The 21009-nt window shown below is 35.8% G+C and overlaps 4 protein-coding genes and 2 pseudogenes across 53 annotated transcripts; 3 read left to right on the top strand and 3 right to left on the bottom strand.

Moving 5' to 3' along the window:
• Positions 1-2308: 2308 nt before the first annotated feature.
• Positions 2309-3463, bottom strand: LOC104748125 (F-box protein DOR pseudogene; annotated as a pseudogene).
• Positions 3464-9085: 5622 nt separating this feature from the next.
• LOC104745282 (uncharacterized) lies at positions 9086-13121 on the bottom strand. Of its 50 annotated transcripts, XR_015581825.1 has the most exons (9): positions 12506-12800; positions 12169-12223; positions 11977-12038; positions 11777-11885; positions 11612-11682; positions 11395-11454; positions 10427-11287; positions 9784-10321; positions 9086-9640 (listed from the first exon to the last, which is right to left on the bottom strand). XR_015581825.1 is itself a non-coding variant. In XM_087487718.1 (7 exons), exons 4-7 carry the CDS (start codon positions 11847-11849, stop codon positions 10103-10105), a joined length of 384 nt encoding a protein of 127 aa, XP_087343844.1. In that variant the 5' UTR covers positions 11850-11885; positions 11977-12038; positions 12097-12223; positions 12506-12798; the 3' UTR covers positions 9781-10102. The 50 variants fall into 50 exon arrangements, 2 of the variants coding, with proteins under 2 accessions (XP_087343844.1, XP_087343843.1); XR_015581860.1 differs by lacking the exon at positions 9784-10321 and having other exon boundaries at positions 10427-10896; positions 12506-13121; XR_015581838.1 differs by lacking the exon at positions 11612-11682 and having other exon boundaries at positions 11773-11885; positions 12506-12798.
• Positions 13122-13404: 283 nt separating this feature from the next.
• On the top strand, positions 13405-14701 carry LOC104748124 (phosphoglucan phosphatase LSF2, chloroplastic-like; annotated as a pseudogene).
• A 1369-nt stretch (positions 14702-16070) lies between these two features.
• On the top strand, positions 16071-16702 carry LOC147926272 (uncharacterized). The gene has a single exon (XM_087486816.1). It carries the CDS (start codon positions 16159-16161, stop codon positions 16453-16455), a length of 297 nt encoding a protein of 98 aa, XP_087342942.1. The 5' UTR covers positions 16071-16158; the 3' UTR covers positions 16456-16702.
• A 364-nt stretch (positions 16703-17066) lies between these two features.
• LOC104745281 (superoxide dismutase [Mn] 1, mitochondrial) lies at positions 17067-18920 on the bottom strand. The gene is made up of 6 exons (XM_087487716.1): positions 18493-18920; positions 18023-18069; positions 17809-17934; positions 17633-17689; positions 17424-17501; positions 17067-17331 (listed from the first exon to the last, which is right to left on the bottom strand). The coding sequence occupies exons 1-6, from the start codon at positions 18785-18787 to the stop codon at positions 17239-17241; spliced, it is 696 nt and encodes a 231-aa protein (XP_087343842.1). The 5' UTR covers positions 18788-18920; the 3' UTR covers positions 17067-17238.
• Positions 18921-19034: 114 nt separating this feature from the next.
• On the top strand, positions 19035-20834 carry LOC104745280 (reticulon-like protein B16). Its single transcript, XM_010466481.3, has 5 exons — positions 19035-19420; positions 19824-20004; positions 20096-20237; positions 20312-20381; positions 20544-20834. Exons 1-5 carry the CDS (start codon positions 19297-19299, stop codon positions 20708-20710), a joined length of 684 nt encoding a protein of 227 aa, XP_010464783.1. The 5' UTR covers positions 19035-19296; the 3' UTR covers positions 20711-20834.
• Positions 20835-21009: the final 175 nt, after the last annotated feature.

Genomic DNA, 21009 nt, shown 5'->3' with positions numbered 1-21009 from the left:
AGAAAAAAAAAAGTTTTTAAGTTTTATCTAAAAACAATAATAATAAAGATAAACTAACAAAACTGTTACAAAATCTTTTGCCATGTAAATTAGATGATTATCCTATTTTAACATATTAATATTATTGCAACTATTTCATTACAAATTAAGTCAAAATCAATAATTGTTAAAATCAATCACTATTATGACAAAAGTGTTACGAAATTATGTAACTATTTAATACAAAATATTAGGCTAGTCATTTGTACCAATTTGTGACTACAGTTTCGTCACTCTAATGTCACAAATTGTGACTCATATATCTGTTATAAAATTGTAACTAATTTACGACTATATATTAGTCACCGAATCATCACATTTGTTGCAATCAATAATATCGTCACATTTTCGACATTAATTGTGACATAATTCGGTACTGGTGTTAAACGTCACAAAATTGTGACAAAATAACTACAAATTAATGACAAAATTAGTTAGTCTCAATAACGTATTTAAAATGTCACAAATCTGTGACGTAAAATTTTTGTCACAAACGTTCGTCTCAATATAACCATTTTTTTGTAGTGTTAACTCTCTTCTTTGCTTTCGGATACTTGAAATATATATAGTATATACTTGGAGAAACCACCTAGCTATGTCGCTTGTGGAGTTGATGGAATCAAAGAATGGGTCCAACCCAAAGTTTATAGTTAAGACAAGAAAACCCTATCAAAATCAGATCATGCAACTTGTCAATCACGTCTATTGAATATCCCTCATCAAAAATTGGTGAACAAGGATTTTCTTAACTATAAACACGACTCTTTCTTGAAGGATTTCGAAGACGTTGGCTCTACTTCTCAAGATAACTTCGACCCTTTCTTGGAAGATAACAGCCACCTCGCTTCTATTTTCCACGAAGATTCCGGCTACGTCGACCCTCATCCCGGTCCCGTCGACTCCTCTTTGGATGAAACAGACGTGGTCGTCAAATATTTCGACCCCTGATTCCGGCCATGCATGGAAGCTTTTTCCCGTGGACTTTTACCTCTTTTGCCGTGCCATGCAAGTAGTATTTGCCTTTTTAGTGGCCTTTGAAAGAGTTTTTTCATTGTTTTTTTTGGTTACCTTTCCTTTGTTAGCTTCATAAAATGTAAATTAATTTTGTTGCATGTTTTTGGCAATATTTCCTGTTCCTTTATTAAAATACATAAGTGGACCGTTCCCTTTTATTCTTCAAGCTCATCATCTTCAAAATTAGGATCAGTAGATACTAGCTAGTGTCAATAAATTGAGTAACTATACCATCCCGGATCCTTTTACATACTTGGTCGATGATGTAAGGGCATCAGACAGAACCAAAAGAGCCTCACAGATTCTCAGTTCCAGATTTCTCAAAACTGTCAAAGCCCTCTTTAGATTTTCCGCTTCTGTTAATTTAACCACCCTGTTGAGTAGAACCAATATTCACAAGCTTGTCAACCCCAGCCAGCTCACAGGAACGTCTAGTCTGTCCAAATGACTACAAACTTTTAAGATCCAAGTATCCAACTATCAGATGTTGAGTCTTTTATTTCTTCAGTAAACACTCTAAATACAGATATCTCTGCCCACATTACAGCAACACAGACAGCAAAAATACCATATAACTACTCAGGTTTAATTCATCTACAAGAACTAGAGGTGGACAGACATACCCAGAGTATAATCTGACTCGCACCTAGTCTTGGTCTAGGGAGTCTTGTTACCTTTTCTCCTGGACAACCGTGATCAACCGGATGGAATAATGTCCTAGAAGGTGTTAGAACTAGTACAACCACCAACATATTTTCCATTATATATGCCAAAGTAAAATTTTGTGAAGTAAGAGTAACTGTTACAGACCTCTCCTTCACCCCGGAGTACAACAAAGACTAAACAAAGATATTGTATATGTTTATTCATAGCCAATTGATAAACCGTAATTATCAGCGTTTATATATGTTTATGCAATCATTTCCTTCTGAGTATCATCAAAAGGAAGACAGAGTTAAAAACACATTCACACATCTACATGTTAAGCTTCATATATAACAGCACATAAAGCTTATTCTGATCATTTGCAACCATTTTTCCCCAAACTTGAAGCAATCAAAATTAAATTTATACATCTACATTTGAATGTTGTATTGTAATTTGTACATGATCTAAATCGTAGATGCAGCCAACAAATTAGTTGAAAGATAAGGGCTATGTTAAGAAAACCACCCTTTAGTTATGGTGCTAAATTTGGAAAAAAAGAGACAAAAAAAGGTAGCTATATTAAAAAATCTAAGTTAAATGAAAAGGCCTAAGTAAGATGCTTGACCTGCAAGTCCTCAACATGGTCTACAAAGGTGTACACATCACCCATGAACGCTCCCATTCCTTGGATTTGAACTCTTATGATAGTTTTCTTCTCAAGATTGAAGTAGAAAACATAGAAAGGGTCGCTTGGATATAATCTCGACAAGATAACTTCATTATTACGGGTCACTCCAACAATATGAAAGGTTCTCTGTCCAAAAACATGCTCCCACTCAGGAGGAAAAATGTAAATATGCTTCGACCACTCATGTTTTTCGGGGTTTTCAAGAACACACAACACAAAAGCACCAGTTTTTCCACTGACACAGTAAAAATCTGGTGTCGTAATTGAACCCAATTTACCCTTGTAGTTTATCAGAGTTGATGTATGATGCACTACACTAGTGAAAGCTTCCGTGACTTTGATAAAGCTGAACTTCTCAGACCTAACATCAAAGCAAACTATCATAGAACACGATGAAGACATGTTGACCTTAGCTTGGTAGTACAAAACACCACTGATGCATATCACCTTCCATCCAGGACAATGGGGAATGCAACACTGGACCATTCTCCAAGATCCAGTTCCTCCTAATGTCAGAACTTGATGCTCCTCAGAGATCCCATCATCTGATCTAAATGGAAAGGTCATGGCCAACACCTTGAATTGTTTTTCGATCGGATCGTACCCTAAATAGCTACTCAGCGCCACCCTCCTCCTCGTCATCATTTTAGGTAAAGTAAAGGATTGTCCGGTGCTAGGGTTGCATATCACCGTCGCAACCAATCCGTTTTTCCTTCCCCTTTGGTCATTAAAACAGACCAAGCCACTTATAGGATTAAATATTTGGAGGAATCGATCACAGCGGAGCTTCATATGATAATCGGGGGCTACTACAGGAAACCAGTTCTCACGAGTTTGTGGGGTCGAGAAGAAGACCAACTCATTGTTTTTTACGCAGGTGAACAAAAGCTGAGGCCGACAAGAAGATTTGGTCAGGAACAACTCAGTGAAATCTGTGCGGCCAAGTATGGAACACCAGAGCTTCGATACGCTACGAAACCTTGCTATAGATTTCGCCGGCAAACTTGAGAGTATTTCGTAAATCAGATCGCTTGGAATTGGCTCTGAATATTCACTTCTCCTCCACGTTTTCATGTGTTAAACCCTAGCTAGCTTCCACCCAGTCCGTAGTTTGGGGTCGATACGACGTTAAGAAAAGTTGGGGTTCAGGTTTCCGATAGGTTTAAATAAAGCAAATGTTCAATATATATAGCCCCCATGTCGGAGTTTCTTGTTGTTGTTTATTCATTAAAAAAATACAAAAAAATACAAAAGTTATTCACTAAATCGCGGAAGATGTAGCATCTCCAGTCCAGGAGAAGATTCTCAAAATAAAAAAAAATAATAATACTTTAATTACACAGTTATATTGAACTAATGTACACCACGAGACTAAATTATAAATTAATGTATTTTAATTATAATTTTTAATTTATTTAGTTTTTAAATTTTCAAAATTAATTTTTATCTAATTCATTTATAATTTTGTTTAGAATATTTTTTCTTCTTCTTACGTTTTATACAATTTATAACCTAATTACATTAAATTTGTTATTAGATAGAATATAAAACTTTAAAAGACTTAGTTTTGTTTTCTATAATTAAACAGAGGTATATGTCTATATGGTATGCTAGTGTATATTTTTAAGTGTATACGTTTTTTTAGAATGTTAAGAATATGTTGTAGTATGTGTAATATTTTATAATTCATATACTAAATAATTTATAAGTTAATTTTCCAAAGTATGACTACAAATCTATCGTATAGGAAATAGAATAATAGTTTTAGTATTGAATCTATAGTCCAAACCCGCCATGCTAGGCGGATCATGCAAGATGTTCAAAGTTTTTTATTCCGCAAAAATTTATTATACGAAACCCGTGAAAGTAAAATAGTATGTGAGGCTAAAAATCACTTTTTATCAAATCAGTTTTTCAAAATTTTAAATAACAATACCTCTTCACTCACCTCCTTATAAAATAAAGAAACAAAATCTGTATACATTTACAAATTTTGTTTGTTACCTTTTAAAACACTTAGTTTCTATTAAAAAAAATCAAATATAAGTAGAGTTAATTTGTTTATTAATTTAATTATTTAATACAATGACAGTCTTGCAAATAAGTGGCAACATCAAGATTTATTTGCTAAATGTACTTGGAAAATGTATAAATAGATAAAAATTGTTTATGGCCCACAAAAACAGTAGAGAAACATTTCAACAGCAAACAATTTTAGAAGCGATTCTCTTTCTAGTGAGACCAACTTTTGAGTTTTTTAATTAAAATTTGTCCCACAAAAAACATGAGTACAGTAGAACCTCTATAAATTAATAATGTTGAGACCATGAAAATCTATTAATTTACAAGGTGTTTAAAAACTTTTTAAAAATCTTTTTAAAAACTTTTTAAAATTCTTTTTAAAAATCATTTGAAAACCTTTTAAAAACCTTTTAAAAACCTTTTAAAAACCTTGTAAAAATCTTGTAAAAGCATATACAAGTTGTTAACAAAACCTTTTAAAACTCTTTAAAAAATCTTGTAAAAGCCTTTACAAGGTGTTTATAAGGCTTTTATAAGGTAGAAACCTTATAAAAGCCTTATAAACACCATGTAAAATTTTTTTAGCGGGAAAATTTTGGCGGGAAAATTTTTTTTGTCGAAATTTTTTATCAAAGTCTTTTTGACAAAAAATTTTTTGGCGGGAAATTTTTTTCGAAAATTGTTTGGCGGGAAAATATGTCAGAAATTTTTTGGCGGGAAAATTTTGTTTTTCTTTTTATTGAATAAAATAATTTTCATCTAAGGATAAAATAGTCACTAAAAATTAAAAGAGGGCAAAAATAAAAATGGCCAGAAAAGAGGGTATTTTCGAAAAGGGGTATATCAAAAGGGGTATTTTTAACAAATTCTCTTAATTTATAGAGGTTTTAATTTATCAATAAATTAATAATTATTTATTGATAAAAAGAGTTTCCTAATTTGGTATAAAATAAATTTTTTTTTTAAATAATCGTTATTACTGGTATTTTTTTATAAAATCAATTACAAGAAAAATAAAAATTATCATGTTATTAAGATAACACTCAAAAAATTTTATATAGTAAAAATATTTAAAAAAAACTCTAATAAAAATTAATGTGTATATATATACATATATTTAGATAGAGTGTATAATTATTAATTTATATTATTGATGAGACCATATATTTACAATAGATTTTCAAAAAAAATATTATTTTATTATATTATCGAATGGTGTCTAAAATTTCACTAGTCCCAACTTGAGATTGGATAAATTTATTAATTTATAGAGATTATTAATTTAAGAAGTATTAATTTATAGAGATTCTACTGTAACTCAATAAACACTCCCACTTGACCTTAAGGATTTTTTTTTTGTTTTAACTGCGAGCTGGTTACTATTTATATTAAGCCTTGTAATTTTCGTTTTTAATGGATTTTTTTTTTTTTTTTTTTTTTTTTTTTTTTTAAAGTTTGTCAGGAACTCGTCCAAATAATTCGTAAAAATCTTAGGAATCTAACTTGGACAAATGCTAACTTTAAAGGCAGGAGAGATGTGTCCGTTGGTTGTTCCTTTGCTTCCCAACATGGTAAACCGTGAGCGACTAATTTCCGTTTTTCAGTTTTGTCGAAGCAAGAAGAGAAGTCCAAGTTATGAAGATGCAGGGCGTATATCAGTTCTGCTATGCGGCTACGAAACACCATGGTGAAGAAGATGAACAGACCCAAGGAAAAATGTGGCCAGATGGAGAAGATGTTGAAGTTTTGCTCTTGTATTATACCAGAAGCCATTGCTTCAAATACAGAGCATGTTAGAGAATAAAACAGAGAATGAAAAAGTGGAAAACTTCTCAATTATTCTCGACGATTTGGCCGTACAACATTACACACAATTATATAGAGTGCTACGGTCGTAACCATTTGTTTAGTAACGGAACAAACGCAAGTATCTAACATGCACCCTTTAATATACATAAACATATTTAAGTATATCTTGAACATGTAGCATATGACCGAACTCAATTATTACTAACACTCCCCCTTAATTGAGTTTCGGTCTAACTCTAATTGTCTGTCAACAGTCATGAAGTCTCCATGAGCTTCTTCACGTATACTCCATGATCTTGTCATGTATTCTTTGGCTTCTCTTGCAACCTTCTTCCACTCACTTTCTCTAAGGAAATCTTTCTTCTTCTTTCCTTTTGCAACTGGCTGCGTCTCTCTTTTCTCTCTTAGGTAAGAAGCTTCCTTTCTTGCTTGGTGTCTTCCTCTGATCACCATCACATTCACATCTCTGTGACATCTCGTGCGTGAAGTGGTTTTCACGTCTTCTTCGGTTATCTTTTCAACCGGCTACAGCTCCATTTATTTATGAGGTAAGTATCCTCCTTTAGCTCCATTTTCTTTCTTCAACAATCTACCTCACTGTGACTGTTAATTTTGCACACGCCACACCACTTCTTGGTCTTCCCATGGTGTTTCTTGTTTTGCTTGTTTCCTTTTCTTGAACCAAGCTTTTCTCCATAAAACGCACACTCATTGATACGTTCTTCTCGGAGACTTAAGCGCTTCTCATGCGCTTTCAAGATATCTATATCAACTCTGTAGTAAAGAGAGTCGATAGACACTTTGTTTGTTCAAGAACAGCAACGATGCTCTCGATCTTTTGCGGCAAGAAGATAAGAACCTTTTGAACCAAATGGTAATCGGTCTTGTCTTCACCATAAACTCTTATTTTTGTTGAGTAGCTTTGCCTTGTTTTCCAAACAGGTGACTACCTCCGTGTTGTAGTCTTCCTCACAAACTCAACCACCACTTTTTGTCACCGCGCAAATGTTTCATTCAACAGAAAGCTTCTCCTCGTGAACGTCTTTCTCAAAGACTCCACACCACTTTCTACTAATAAGCCTTGTCTTGCTTTCAACAGCAGCTACACCACGTTTTGCCATATTCTGGTTTAAAGCCATATTCTGGTTTTGCCATATCAACGGCTACACAGTTTGATATGATGCAACCACCAAAGGTCGAGATTGATACCTTATCAGCACTTGTGTTTTGATTCCACGAGAAAGAGATTTGTGCTTTTCTTACAGGATTAGATATCCTGGATTGGAGGAGATATAGGAACTGAACTTTGTTCTGTTTACACGTTTGTGTTGTGCAGTAACACAACACTGAGCTAGTGGTTGGTATGGTGAGGCAACAGTTTAAGAAACACATGAATGAGACAGACCCTGAGAAGATTCAGAAGCTTAAAGATGAGTGAGTTTTTTTGTTCTCTCTCCAATCTTTAGTGAATGTTATATACTAGTAGAGAACCTTGTAATTACCGATTAGGTCAGATGTACAACTTGTTCGTTGAGACATGTGCTGCAAAAAGATGATGTTTCACACACACACACACACACAGCTGCTCGAGATCGTATTACTACAAAATACTCTTGGGATATATGAATGTAAGTTTGAAATGACTCAAAATTCTCTGATATGGTATTTGGCAGTGCGGCGAGGGCGTAGAGAGAGAAGAGAGTGCTCGTGAGTGAAAGTGAAGAAGTGATCTGATTATTTTGTTTCTTGTTTCCAAAATAATTTTTCAACAATAATGTTGTTGTAAATGGTATAGGAAAAGAAAAGGTTAAAAATGTATTTTATCCAAAATGGATAAAATAAAATAATTAAGAGAATTCGTTCGTTTTCTGTTAACCTAAAGAAGGAAACTGAATCGTATAATAAAAAGGAATCATGTGAACCCTATATATATAATTAACAATCATATCTGTTTCGTCACATTTATCATCTCTTTCTTCGCATCATCTCTTTCTTCTCAATATGGCGCAACCACCAATGTGGCTTGTGGAGTTGATGGAGTTAAAGAATGGGTCTCAACCCAAGCTGATAGTAAAGAAAACCATATCAAAATCAGATCTCGCAAAGCAACAATCACGTCTGTTGATCCCTCATCAACAATTGGTGAGTAAGGATTTTTTGAACGAGGAAGAGGAAAGATATATCCATGAAAATTCGGTTTTGAAAACTCGTGATGAAGGTGTGAGCGTAGTGTTGGTTGATACTAATGGCAAAAGTCATGCGGTTGACTTGAGGAAGTGGAACAAGAAATTTCACCTCTGCCAAGGTTGGAACCGTGTGATTGAAGAGAATCGGTTTTGGGTAAAGCAAGTCATCTCTGTCTGGTCTTTCCGTTCCAACGAAGGTGAACTCTATTTTGCTCTTCCGCCAGATGATTACGAGTCTTTCTTGAAGGATTTCGAAGAGGTTGGCTCTACTTCGCAAGATGATTACGACACTTTCTTGAAAGATAACAGCCACCTCGCTTCTCTTTTTCACGATGATTCCGGCTACGTCGACCCTCATCCCGGCCCCGTCGACTCTTCTTTGGATGAAACCGACGCCGTTGTCAAATATTTCGACCCCTGATTCAGGTCATGCATGGACTGATCAGTGATGGAAGCTTTTTCACCTCTTTTGGCGTGTCATGCAAGTAGTGTTACCTTTTTAGGGTTTTCTTCATTGATTATTTTTTTTTCCTTTGTTTTGTCAGCTTCATTTAATGCAAATTAATTGTTGCTTTTGGCAATTTTTTTTTTACTGCTATCTCTATTTTCATACAAATTTTCTCGTCAATTCAGATCAAGATTTACTTCCTTTTCTTAAAAAAAAAAAAAAAACAAAAAGTGGGCAGTGATCTCTACCTTCTTCAAGCTAAGTAATGTCTATAAGGCCAACACTTAAAGTTTACAACATCTTCAAAAAAGTTAGTGTCGTCAATTAACTGAACTATAGCATCCCTGATCCTTTACATAGTTGGTCGATAATGCAAGGATATCATACAGAACCAAAAGAGCCTCACAGACTATCTCAAACACCGTCAAAGCCCTCTTTAGCTTTTGCTTCTATTAACCACCCTGTTGTTGTCAGAGAACACATCATCGCAATCAAACCACCATTCAGAAAGCTTGAAACTCATCCAGTATTGCCTCGGTGTTCATCTGATGGAAGGTTTTTGGAAACTCATTTAGAGTAGAACCAATTCGAAAGCTTCGTCAACCTCAGCCAGCTCACAGGAACGTTCAGTCGTCTGTCCAAATGGCTGCAAACTTTTAAGATCCAACTATCAGATGTTGAGTCTTTTATTCTTCCATAAACTTTAATAGCTTCTATCTCTGCCCACATTACAGCAACACAGACAGCAAAAATACCAAATAACTCCTCAGGTTTCATCTACAAGAACTGGAGGTGGACAAACAAACACTAGTTATTCTCTCACATCAAATCATTGTTCACAATAACAGATCAAGATTTACTTCAGATCAAGATTTACTTCCTTTTCTTAAAAAAAAAAAAAAAAACAAAAAGTGGGCAGTGATCACTACCTTCTTCAAGCTAAGTAATGTCTATAAGGCCAACACTTAAAGTTTACAACATCTTCAAAAAAGTTAGTGTCGTCAATTAACTGAACTATAGCATCCCTGATCCTTTACATAGTTGGTCGATAATGCAAGGATATCATACAGAACCAAAAGAGCCTCACAGACTATCTCAAACACCGTCAAAGCCCTCTTTAGCTTTTGCTTCTATTAACCACCCTGTTGTTGTCAGAGAACACATCATCGCAATCAAACCACCATTCAGAAAGCTTGAAACTCATCCAGTATTGCCTCGGTGTTCATCTGATGGAAGGTTTTTGGAAACTCATTTAGAGTAGAACCAATTCGAAAGCTTCGTCAACCTCAGCCAGCTCACAGGAACGTTCAGTCGTCTGTCCAAATGGCTGCAAACTTTTAAGATCCAACTATCAGATGTTGAGTCTTTTATTCTTCCATAAACTTTAATAGCTTCTATCTCTGCCCACATTACAGCAACACAGACAGCAAAAATACCAAATAACTCCTCAGGTTTCATCTACAAGAACTGGAGGTGGACAAACAAACACTATTTATTCTCTCACATCAAACACAATATCCAGCAATTACAACTTATTTTAATCACGTTAATAATGACAGTTGAAATCCGTACCTAATAGGGAAAAACTCTCTCCCATTAGGAGGAATATGAGCAACACCAATCCACAAGACAAGATAAAGGGCCTGAAATCTGCACATGTTCTAGCCCTGAAATCACAAACAGCTACCTTATGCCATTACTATTTACTAGGACCAGCAACAATCTCGAGCCTTTTGTATCAGAGAAGATACTTAGCAATTCTAAAGGACATGACCCCTCAAGAGTTTTGTCAAATACGCGATAGTGTTAAGACTTGCATCAAGTAAAACAATGAACCAAACAAAAGCTAAGGCAAGTAAGAACCACAAAAAAAAAAAAAAAAAGGTAATAAGGTACGACTGGCAGATCAAAGGTATCCATCCTCCAATACTGAAAAGGAGTTGACTGAAGTGTCAACTCCAAAGAAAATGCTTCCCATGGAAACTTCATTAACTACAATCCAGCGTAGGCTTCCCTCAGAGGCATCCATGGCACAACATTCTCTACAAAATCCCATAAAAATCAGGTGTCCGAGAAACAAAAAAAAAACACCACAGGTGTCAGAGAAAACTGCAAATAAAAATCTATCCCTCTACCAATAAATATAAATGGAGCATGTCTCCTTTGCATCCTCACTAGACCTCTAATGAAGGGATTTATTATTTTATATAAAAGAAGCTACCATCACAGATTCACAGTATATGTCATTGGGATAAAACAATAGGAATAGATGTATCATTGGAAATACACCGAAAGGAATAAAAAATAATTGTTAAGAAGTTAATATTCCAGATGCAGAGTAGGCCCGGAGGCATCTGCATCTGAAGTTATTATTCCACACTCGAAAGCAATAGCCCTAGCAGTTTAAATATTGTAACCAATCACCATACAGACCTGAACATCAACATATATCATGAAGTGTTATTAACAAGTTGAACAATAAATTTTAGTCATTGGCCTTTCTGGCCTTACAAAAATATATAATCGAACTAAAGAAGTACCTTGACACCAGCATTTTTACACAGCTGAACTGAATCTTTGACTCCTCGTCTACATGGATCCTATGCACAATTCAAACATTTCGATAAGAAACACTACCAAGAATTGCAGAACATGATATGCAGGTTGTTGTCTAACCTAAAAAAATGTGTCTAAGAATGGAGTACCATGTAATGTAAAACGGTGAAAGTGACCTCAAAGGACGAGAGCAACAATTACCACAAATTGTATATTTCAATAAATTTCCGGATAAAGCATTAAACCAAATCGATCCTTACCTTTATGCCTCCCTGTCAGCAAATAAAATCCCATGAGCAATAATGTCAAAGAACTTATCTAGAAAATATTCATTTTCATTCAAGATATAAAAGCTTGAAAACTTACCTCTGGAACAAAAAGTAGTGAGATAGCCTACCATCATAACACCATTTCCATCTGCCACTTTACAGCCAGACATTAAGAATAATGGGTCCTTGTTAGAGTCTTTGTTACCCTAGCAAGAAAAGGGAAGTCGACTGTTAAGAGTTATACCAAAGCGAGACGAGAAAGTCAATAATAATATTACTGTGGTAGGAAATATATACTTATGTTGGATTCAGAAACTTCCTCACTGTCTTTTAGTTTGTCCATCATGCCTTTTATCTATCTGTCACAAAGAGTCAATTTTCATGAATATATTAAAGCTGCAATAGACGAAAGATTACCTGAAGCCCTTCCTGTTGTATCCATGATAACTACATAAGTCCTTTTTTAGACTCTTTTAGGCCTTGCTTTACCTAGATCTGCAGGGGATTTTACATCAGTCCCTGTTGTATAAACCGGCACACCAACCTGAAACAAAGAGAGCATCAAGGAATATATTGAATATATACATCAGAAACGATACAAAAGATTCAATTTCAATCAGAAAGAAAAAAATACAAAGAGTTGATTGAATGGATCGATCACTAACCAAACTAACTAAGTGCATTGCATGTCTGAGTAATACAATACAATAAACGTTCATGATTATCAATTGAATCACACAGACTTAGAAGAAGAAGAAAAAATGCAACTAAGGGGGAAAAAAAATACATGATTTTGATAAAATTGATAAATGTATATAATGAATACCTGTGAAATTGATAATTGAAGCCTCGCTGAGAATGAATCCAGGTCTAGAGTGATCCTCAACAACACAACACCGTTTCTGGGAAAAAAACGAATCCTCCCCACCAAATCTCCGATGAGATGATGATCCCCCTCTCTCTCTCTCTCTCTCAACCTATCGCCGGAGAGAAGCTCCAGCATCATCATGGATGGCGGCGACATGTGATGCAGCCTCTCTAAGGGCTCTTCTAACTCCGTACGATTACGAATCGTCTCCACTCCACTCTCTATCTCTCCTCTTTTTCTTATGATTTCACAAAGAAAAAAATAAACAATAAAACTTTTAAATACTCCGAAGAAAAAAAGAAAAAATAACAAACCAGAAGGACCTGCCAGGGCTTCGTGGGCAGTCATTGTTTAATGGGCTAAAGTTGTTGTTATTGGGCTTTCCTCTATGAAGCATCAAACCCCATCAAACCCAACAGCAGTTCATAGGAGTTCTCTACAACTCAGGAAGCCTACTGTTGAAGTGAAAATAACAAACCAGAAGGACATGGTTGGCTTAGTCTTTCCTCTCAAGTCCATGAGTTCACTCTTGATGCCGTCAGCCTTTAAGTATTATCATCTCCAGCTTGACTCCCTATTGCAGCAAACAAATTCACAAAGCATTTGTCAGAGACAAACAATTGACAAAGACATATGAAGAAAGAAGCTGTCCAACATTGATATAGATTAATTAGATGTTTTGGTAATATCTTGAACTAAATGCAAAGGGCATTAGGCAAGAAGACACAAAATAGGGCAACTCACAGTATAGATATCCGTCTCTGACGCGGCAGATGTGAAAACAGTTTTCACCAAATCAACTGAAACTGAAACAAGCAACTTAAATTATTCATTTATATTTTAAATGCTAAACAATAATGCGTAAAGGCAAAGCACGAAATGAAGAATATATCAAACAAACAAACCTGTTTAGGTAGCACAAGCAGGGAGTCTTGAGCGCCGCTGCTTGTCAAGGAAATGCATGATGATGATGAGTGTGGAGCCTGAACCTTGAGCACCGTATCCAACTCCCTCATATATATGAATGACCCAACAACGTCATAATTAACACACACACACACACACACACACACCCTTTTCCTGCATTATAATCGAGAATATATATATCACACAATGTTATGTTGCAACGAAAAAAATAGAAAAGAGAATAAGGGCACTCTACCTTTCTCTTCAATCCCTCCTAGAAATAAAACGTTGCAGGACACGCTCTTCCGCTTGTAATTTTTCAGATGCTGATAGATCTGCAGGACACCAAACACAGAGAACACTCTTACATAAGTCTTTCAGATATCGTTTTAGAAAAGACATTTATCTGATTGATATATGCAAAGGACAAAGATATTTGATAAGAAGAACAAAGGTTGCAGCCACAGAAACCTGAGGACATAGATCACTTGAAGCAGGAAGAGAATTTTGCTTACATACTTAACTTGCAGCAGGACAAGGACATCGACTATTGGGGAATCAATCTAGACTCCATTGTTACACGATGTTAAGGAGCTCGGAATCCGTCACATGAGAAGGCCCGTAAGGAACATTATGAGTTTTTTTTTTTTTTTTCTCTTTATCAATTTGGTTTTCTGATTCTGTTAGGCAAAAGATTTCGATCCGCTTTCGTTGAGGAGCCAACTACCAAAAGCTGTTTCTTCTTTGGAATGGGCGGTTTCAGAAGGTAAAGGAAGAGTCTACGTGCATTGCTCAGCTGGATTGGGAAGAGCTCCAGGGGTTTCTATTGCTTATATGTATTGGTTCTGTGACATGATCACATGAACGTAAGTAAAGAGGTCTCACTCACTCAACTTCACTCCAAGAACTTTTTTGCTATCTGATTCTGTGTTTTTGGAACAGCTTAACACGGCTTATGACACATTGGTATCGAAGCGTCCATGTGGGCCTAACAAAGGAGCCATCCGTGGTGCAACAAATGATCTTGCCAAGAACGATCCCTGGAAAGAGTCATTTGAGAGTCTCCCTGAGAATGCATTCGAAGACGTTGCTGATTGGGAAAGGAAATTGATTCAAGAACGTGTTCGTGCCCTCCGTGGAACCTGAAAATCACTAGAGCTTATGTATTTATTGTTGTATCATATAAGAAATCTCGACTTCTCTATATTCTAAATAAATCTACTGATGGTTACAAAACCTTTTATTCGAGTTAATCCGCCTTGTTGTCATGAACTCTATGGTTCTTCTTCTCAATGCCTTAATAACGAGAGGTAGATATAGTGCTCAAAATCTTAGCTAAAGTAGTCTATATACTTTAGATAAAGTATTTATAACATTTGGTAAATTGACGGCACAACTCATCAGTAAGTCAGAACTAGTGATCGGATCTTGGGACATAAGACGACACTTGTCCTATGGTCTAAGCTTTTGGCCCAACGACCACATAAAAACTTAAGAGAATGTAACAAACTCTGCTTTTTTCTATACCTTTACCAACTAAAGAAATATGTCAGCTTTATACGCACAAAAAAAAACAAATTTTCAACTCTCTTGAGCAAAACCATAAAGTCTATAAAATTTCCACCGCAATATCCATAAATGACGTTCGTGCTATCTACAACTAATCTTGAAAATTTGGCTCATCTAATAAAGGAGACAATAGTTATATATCAATGTTCACACACACGTTAATGTATAAAGTGTAAATGCATGTGTGTGTCTGACGGTGAGAGAGTGGGAGAGGCTTGGGGAACAAGAAGAAAGGACACGGTCAAAAAGTGACGGTGGGCTTCGGCTTTTGTTGGTAGCAGTTGGAAACTCCATTAATGACTTAAAAAGTGTATACATCATAATTATGTCATAATTACATATTTTATCTTCTTTTTAATTTTCGGTGTGATACGTAACATTAATTTGTTTGGAAGACATATCATTGAAGAAATTTTTTTACTTTAGTTGTATGAAAAGATTTGTATAGTTTGATTCAAAACAACAAAATATGGGACTCATCACAAACTATGTCAAAAAACAGTTGCGTACCTTTTTAATATTCTTGTTAATTAAGTATTATAATTGATGATGGAACTCGTGAATGTTATTAAAAATGTTCATAAGATGTTAATACAAAGACCATGCACTATAAAGTAATCAATCTATCGATTTCGGCACAATAAAAAACTTGATCTCGTATATCCGACGACTCATCTATAAAACGTTTTTTGTTTCTCAATGGTCTCTCTCACGCTCTTTGTTTTTCTAATCTTTTTTAACTTAAACATAAATAATAACACTAGACCCCTATACGTAAAACTGAGCACATCTTTGTTGATTAATTTTCATTTCAACAACCAAAAAATGTAATTTAAAACAGTAAAAACAAAAAAATGAACTCGTTGCAAAATAAAAATGATATTTTAGTTGATCTCCATGAGAGGAAAGGACCGCTTCATTCATTCATTCAACTTTTAACTTTTGTAAGTCCGACACTTGCCGCGTAAGTTTTTGGCTACTCCCATTGACCTTTCTCACCTTACAAACTTCATCACCATCCATATATATATGTTATACACTCTCTCCTTTTATCTTCACCCACTTCTTCATTCTTACAAACCAAAGTAAGACTAATCAAAAACAGAGAATCCACAAAAAGGCTTTTTATTTTAAAGATGGCGATTAACAGATCTTTGCTTTTGATTATACTTTTCATCTCCGTTTCACTATGTACGGCTAGGAATTTACCTAGAGAGTTTCTTCCGGTCACCGATGGTGTCATATTCTCCGGTGAGATCCCTAAGGCGGCAGTGGTGGGTTGCGGAGGAGAGCAGGAGAGAAAGACGGAATATTCTTCGTTTGCTCCTCAAATTGTCGCCGGAAAATTCGGGTCGTTGGTATTGAATGCTCTTCCGAAAGGGTTTCATCCGTCGTCTGGACCAAGCAGGAAAACTAACGACATCAATACTTAGAACTGTTTTGTGTCTCATCATCTTTTGTTGTCCTAATTCGTACTTTTTGTTCTTTAGAAGATTCTTTAATTTGTTTACTTTTCGAATAGAGATTATTGTAAATGTTACAGAAAATTACTGTAAGAGTTTAGAAAAATAGGATTGTTTTGGTCTCTTTTTTTTCCAAGTTGAAAAATGATCAAGAATGTTAAGATTCACATTTTGTATCTCGATTTTTATCAAATATTATCTTGATAAATGTTGTTCATCAGCTTCTTTCATTATTTTTCTCAAGATTATTTCTTTAATTTTATTTAGAGTCGTTCAAGATATATCAATATATCATGTGAATTGATATGGTGGTTCCGATATACAGCTTAAAGAATCTTTGAAAGTCATAATCAGCGGTCAAACAAAAACATGTAAGTTTGACTTTTTATAGTACTTTACTACGATCCGTTTTCCACAATTGCATAAGATAATAGTTTTTAAATTAAAATAACCCCAATTGTTCGGTATTATACACCAGAGTATGTGTATGCATGCAATTATTCAATTTCATGCCATGTTTCGCTACAAATTTAGTTTTTTTTTTTTAAATTGATTTCTTCATAGAAACAAATACCAACTTCTTGAGAATAATAGCAAAACTTTTTATTCTTGGTAAGTATTCGTCAAACAACGTATAACCCACACAACTCACTTGAGCTAACTCAAAAGAGACCAAAGAAAGACATTGTTATTTCAGACAACCTTAAAAACATAGCAGAGCTGGAAGTGACTCCTCTCTCTTTATGTAACCACTCAGTTGCATTCCTTCTCGTAAATTTCGCTTGCATATTTCCAGTTGATCACTTTCCATACATTCTTCAGATATTCCGGCCTCACGTTTTTGTACTACAAGAGAGATTAAAGAGTGTTTGTTTAAAAAGAGCATTGATCTTATAAGCTTTAGTCATGAGTCTTAAGGGATCAAAAATTGTTGTAACCTGCAAGTAGTAGGCGTGCTCCCAAACATCTATACCCACCAGAGGAACCAAGCTTCCTCCCTTGGTCACTAATGGATCCTGCAACCAAGCAAACTCTTTAATCTTTTAAATCCATCAAAATCACACATATTTATGAATCTTAAGAACGCTGGCAAAGCTAAAATCTTTTTAAACAGATTGATATCGCATTATAGATCATGGATAAGTACCTGATTGGCAGTTGTGTCAACCACAAGCTTCTTCAGTTCTTTGTCTAGACCGAGCCACTGTTTCAATCAACAGATTACAAAGCAAATCAGTGGCCACGGTTAAAAGTAAAGCCCCAGACTCAACAATATGAGACAATGAAACTTTTTCTTAAAAAGGTGAGATTAGAATAACTGACCACCCATCCTGAGCCTTGCACAGCAGCACCTTCAGCACTCATCTTTTTCACCAAACCTTCAAGGGAGCCAAAGTGAGTGTCAATAGCACTGCCAAGAGATCCCTTTGGTGGCTCTCCACCACCTTCCTGTTATATATGTTAAAACACACCATTAAACTCAGACCAATTAAATAGACAAAAATTAGATAAGATAAACTCAACAAACAAAACTCACCTTGACTGGAGCAAGATTCTTCCAGAAAATCGAGTGATTCACATGACCTGCATCGTAAATAAACCCAAATGAGCTTCATCCTCTAGCACAGAACAAACCCCAAAACTTATATCCCATAGCTATCAAACCAATCCAACTGGTTCCAAGCTCAACACCCAGCCAAACCCCAAAGTACCTCTAAGCCAGCTAGTGTTACCGATTAAACTTTGATTGACTCTGATACAAACCTTCATCCCAATTTCACACTCTATTCATCAATTTCAAATATCAAAACCAAAATTTTCTACTAATTCAATTGCTAATTTCTTACGCTCAATTCAATGGTCCACGAGGTCGTAACTTGCAAACTAACCTAAAATTCATCCAACAATAAAACCATTCAAACACGATCCAACACAATCAAATCCATCAAACTCATCAAAATCAAGATCGGGAAAAAAAAAAAAAAAGTCAGACACACACACACACACCTCCACCGTTGAATTTGATAGCGCTCTGAAGCTTAACAACAGCAGAAGCATCACCCTTGCTCACAGCCTGATCAAGCTGCTCAAGAGCATTATTGTAATTAGTAACATAAGTCTGGTGATGCTTCTGGTGGTGAATCTGCATAATCTCTCCGCTAATCGCCGGCTCCAAAGCACCATAGTCGTAAGGAAGATCGGGAAGCGTAAAAGTCTGGATTCCTCTGAATCCAATCAGCCTCGATGACGTCTCCTTCAATCCGGCTAGGGTTCTTCTACTCGCAACACAACGAATCGCCATTGTTAGTGTTTGAAGATTCTTCTTTCTCCTTCCTCTACTCTCAGATATGAAAATGTTAAGTGTGTGTAGACGTGGAGAGGAAATGATAATATCACTGCCTGTCACGTATACAATAAAGTGACAGTTTGACACGTAAACATGTGATCTCGTGGTTATGATGACTTATATGTGTCGCTGTAAAAGATATGGGCCGATAATGAGCCCAAAAGGCCTTAATATATATAATAATTTTCTTCACTGTTTTTCCAGGAAAATATAATAGGAAATGTAGAAAAGTTGACTAGAAAGGGAGATGTTGAAATTTAGAAATCGATGCATGTGAAAGCGAATTCTCTATTTGGTTCCTCTTTGATGACAACGATTTCGTTGTCGATCATCATCAATCTTAGTTAGTTTCCTTCACAGAACCATTGTAACTTAGAAAAAGCTGAGATCGGAGATTTTTAAGGAGGCGAGAGGAGTTAGGGGAGGATTTGGTTGGTTGATTTGGGGTTTTTGGGAATCTTGAGATGGAGAGTATAAGTGAAAACGATGGTGATTACGACGGAAGAAATGAAGGAGGATCTTCTTCATCGGATTACCGATTGTTGGGTCGCCAAGTTACGGTTCATCAGTTCATGGGCGGTGGCAAAGGCGAGTTCTTTCTTCGGAATTTTGTTTTTTTGTTCATCGTTTGGGTAGTTTCCGATGAGAATTTCTCGGATTCGTCGACTTAGTGTTGGAGATGATACTTTCGAAAGTTAGGGTTTCTGATTTTGCTGGGAAAGTGCATTTCCTATTCTGAGTTAGTTTTGGTGAATTTAATCATCATTTGGTTAGGGTATTACTTGGAATTGTCATGTGTGTACATTTAGCATTTTGGGTATAGTAGAAGATTGAAAATTTTGGCAGGTGTAAGTTAGGTCAAGGTTTGATCTTGAATGAGAAATAGCTGAATATCTCTAATTTGGATGTGAGTGAGTTCGTAGCTCTAGCCAAAAAAGCCAGTGTTTGTATAGTTCTTAATGAGTTTGTATGGCGTTGTTCTTTGATGCAGCTGCTGACTTGCTTTTATGGAGGAAACGTCATCTTTCTTTTGGGGTTCTCATTGTATCAACTGTAGCTTGGCTTATATTCGAGCTTTCAGGGTTGCCTTTCTTATCTGTATCATCAGATGTCTTACTGATCGGGATCATTATATCATTCGTCCATGCCAGGGTTTCTGCTTTTAGGAATAGGTGAGCGCTACTTTTCACCAGTCTTTTTTCATAATTTTTTGCTGTTATGTGACTGATGATGATCTCTACCTGTTGTCTCTTTTATATGCAGACAGGGGCATTCGTTGCCAGAGCTTGTTCTATCAGAGGAAATGGTGAATAGTGCTGCAGCTTCTTTCCGTATAAAACTCAATCACTTGCTTGTAATGGCTCATGACGTTACAGTTGGCAATGATTTTCGACTCTTCTTCAAGGTAATGAAGCGAACCCTTTCAATAATGGAAACCATTAAGCCTGAACAACTGGTCTGACAATTTGTTTTTGGCAGGTGGTGATTTGTCTGTGGCTTCTCTCTGCCATTGGTAGCTATATATCTCTCTGCACTCTTGTTTATATCGGTTAGTAATTTGATCCTTAAGTCTCTTACGTCATTCATTCATAATCATAACCTTTTAGTCCCTTATCGTTGCTTGTTGATCTCGTTTTAGTTCCCGTAGACATTGCTGTTTCAGTGAACCAAAAGTCTTATATGAAAGTGTATTATTTCTTGGTATGAACAGGTACCATTCTATCTGTAACAATACCGGCTTTGTACAGTAAATACCAAAGCAAAGTAGACAAGTGTTGCGGGTCGATACACAGGCGGTTGTCTCACCACTACAAAATAGTGGACGAAAATGTTATAAGCAGACTCTCGTGGAGCTTATCCAAGGATAAAGATTCATGAGCTTAACTTTGGTGAAACTGAGAATGTGTTTTACTTGTTTTTTTGTTTAGTTGTTCAATTCACCATGTGTAGTATAACTAAACGCCATACCCAGAATGAATATAAGATTCTTCGTTGACCTTAACTCTTGGCTTTGTCTAGAACACCACTATTAAAAGGGCTTCCGTAGAGGTGCCTGAAACGACGTCGTGGCGCATAACAATATTCTCTGACATTCAGATGGATGAGGTACCAGTCCAAGGTTAAAGGCCCATATGAGCTCAGTTTTGCTAGGTCACTTGTTCACGTCACATAAGCTT

The sequence above is a fragment of the Camelina sativa genome, chromosome 15 (genome assembly GCF_030686135.1).
Source record: "Camelina sativa cultivar CO46 ecotype springtype chromosome 15, ASM3068613v1".
Classification (NCBI taxonomy): domain Eukaryota; kingdom Viridiplantae; phylum Streptophyta; class Magnoliopsida; order Brassicales; family Brassicaceae; genus Camelina; species Camelina sativa.
Note: the sequence above shows the minus strand (reverse complement) of the source record. Positions and strands in the feature narration are given on the sequence as shown.

Bases quoted from the DNA above. Each gene is read 5' to 3' on its own strand.
- LOC104745280 (XM_010466481.3), top strand. From the start codon at position 19,297: ATGGAGAGTATAAGTGAAAACGATGGTGATTACGACGGAAGAAATGAA. The intron at 20,005-20,095 runs GTGAGCGCTACT...TTTTATATGCAG, and splicing joins GTTTCTGCTTTTAGGAATAG to ACAGGGGCATTCGTTGCCAG. The intron at 20,382-20,543 runs GTTAGTAATTTG...TGGTATGAACAG, and splicing joins CTGCACTCTTGTTTATATCG to GTACCATTCTATCTGTAACA.
- LOC104745281 (XM_087487716.1), bottom strand. From the start codon at position 18,787: ATGGCGATTCGTTGTGTTGCGAGTAGAAGAACCCTAGCCGGATTGAAG. The intron at 18,070-18,492 runs GTGTGTGTGTGT...TTTACGATGCAG, and splicing joins TATCAAATTCAACGGTGGAG to GTCATGTGAATCACTCGATT. The intron at 17,935-18,022 runs GTGAGTTTTGTT...CATATATAACAG, and splicing joins AGAATCTTGCTCCAGTCAAG to GAAGGTGGTGGAGAGCCACC.
- LOC147926272 (XM_087486816.1), top strand. From the start codon at position 16,159: ATGGCGATTAACAGATCTTTGCTTTTGATTATACTTTTCATCTCCGTT.
- LOC104745282 (XM_087487718.1), bottom strand. From the start codon at position 11,849: ATGTCTGGCTGTAAAGTGGCAGATGGAAATGGTGTTATGATGGTAGGC. The intron at 11,455-11,772 runs GTTTTCAAGCTT...AATTGTGCATAG, and splicing joins ACTTTTTGTTCCAGAGGTAA to GATCCATGTAGACGAGGAGT. The intron at 10,522-11,394 runs GTACTTCTTTAG...TTGTGATTTCAG, and splicing joins GTAAAAATGCTGGTGTCAAG to GGCTAGAACATGTGCAGATT.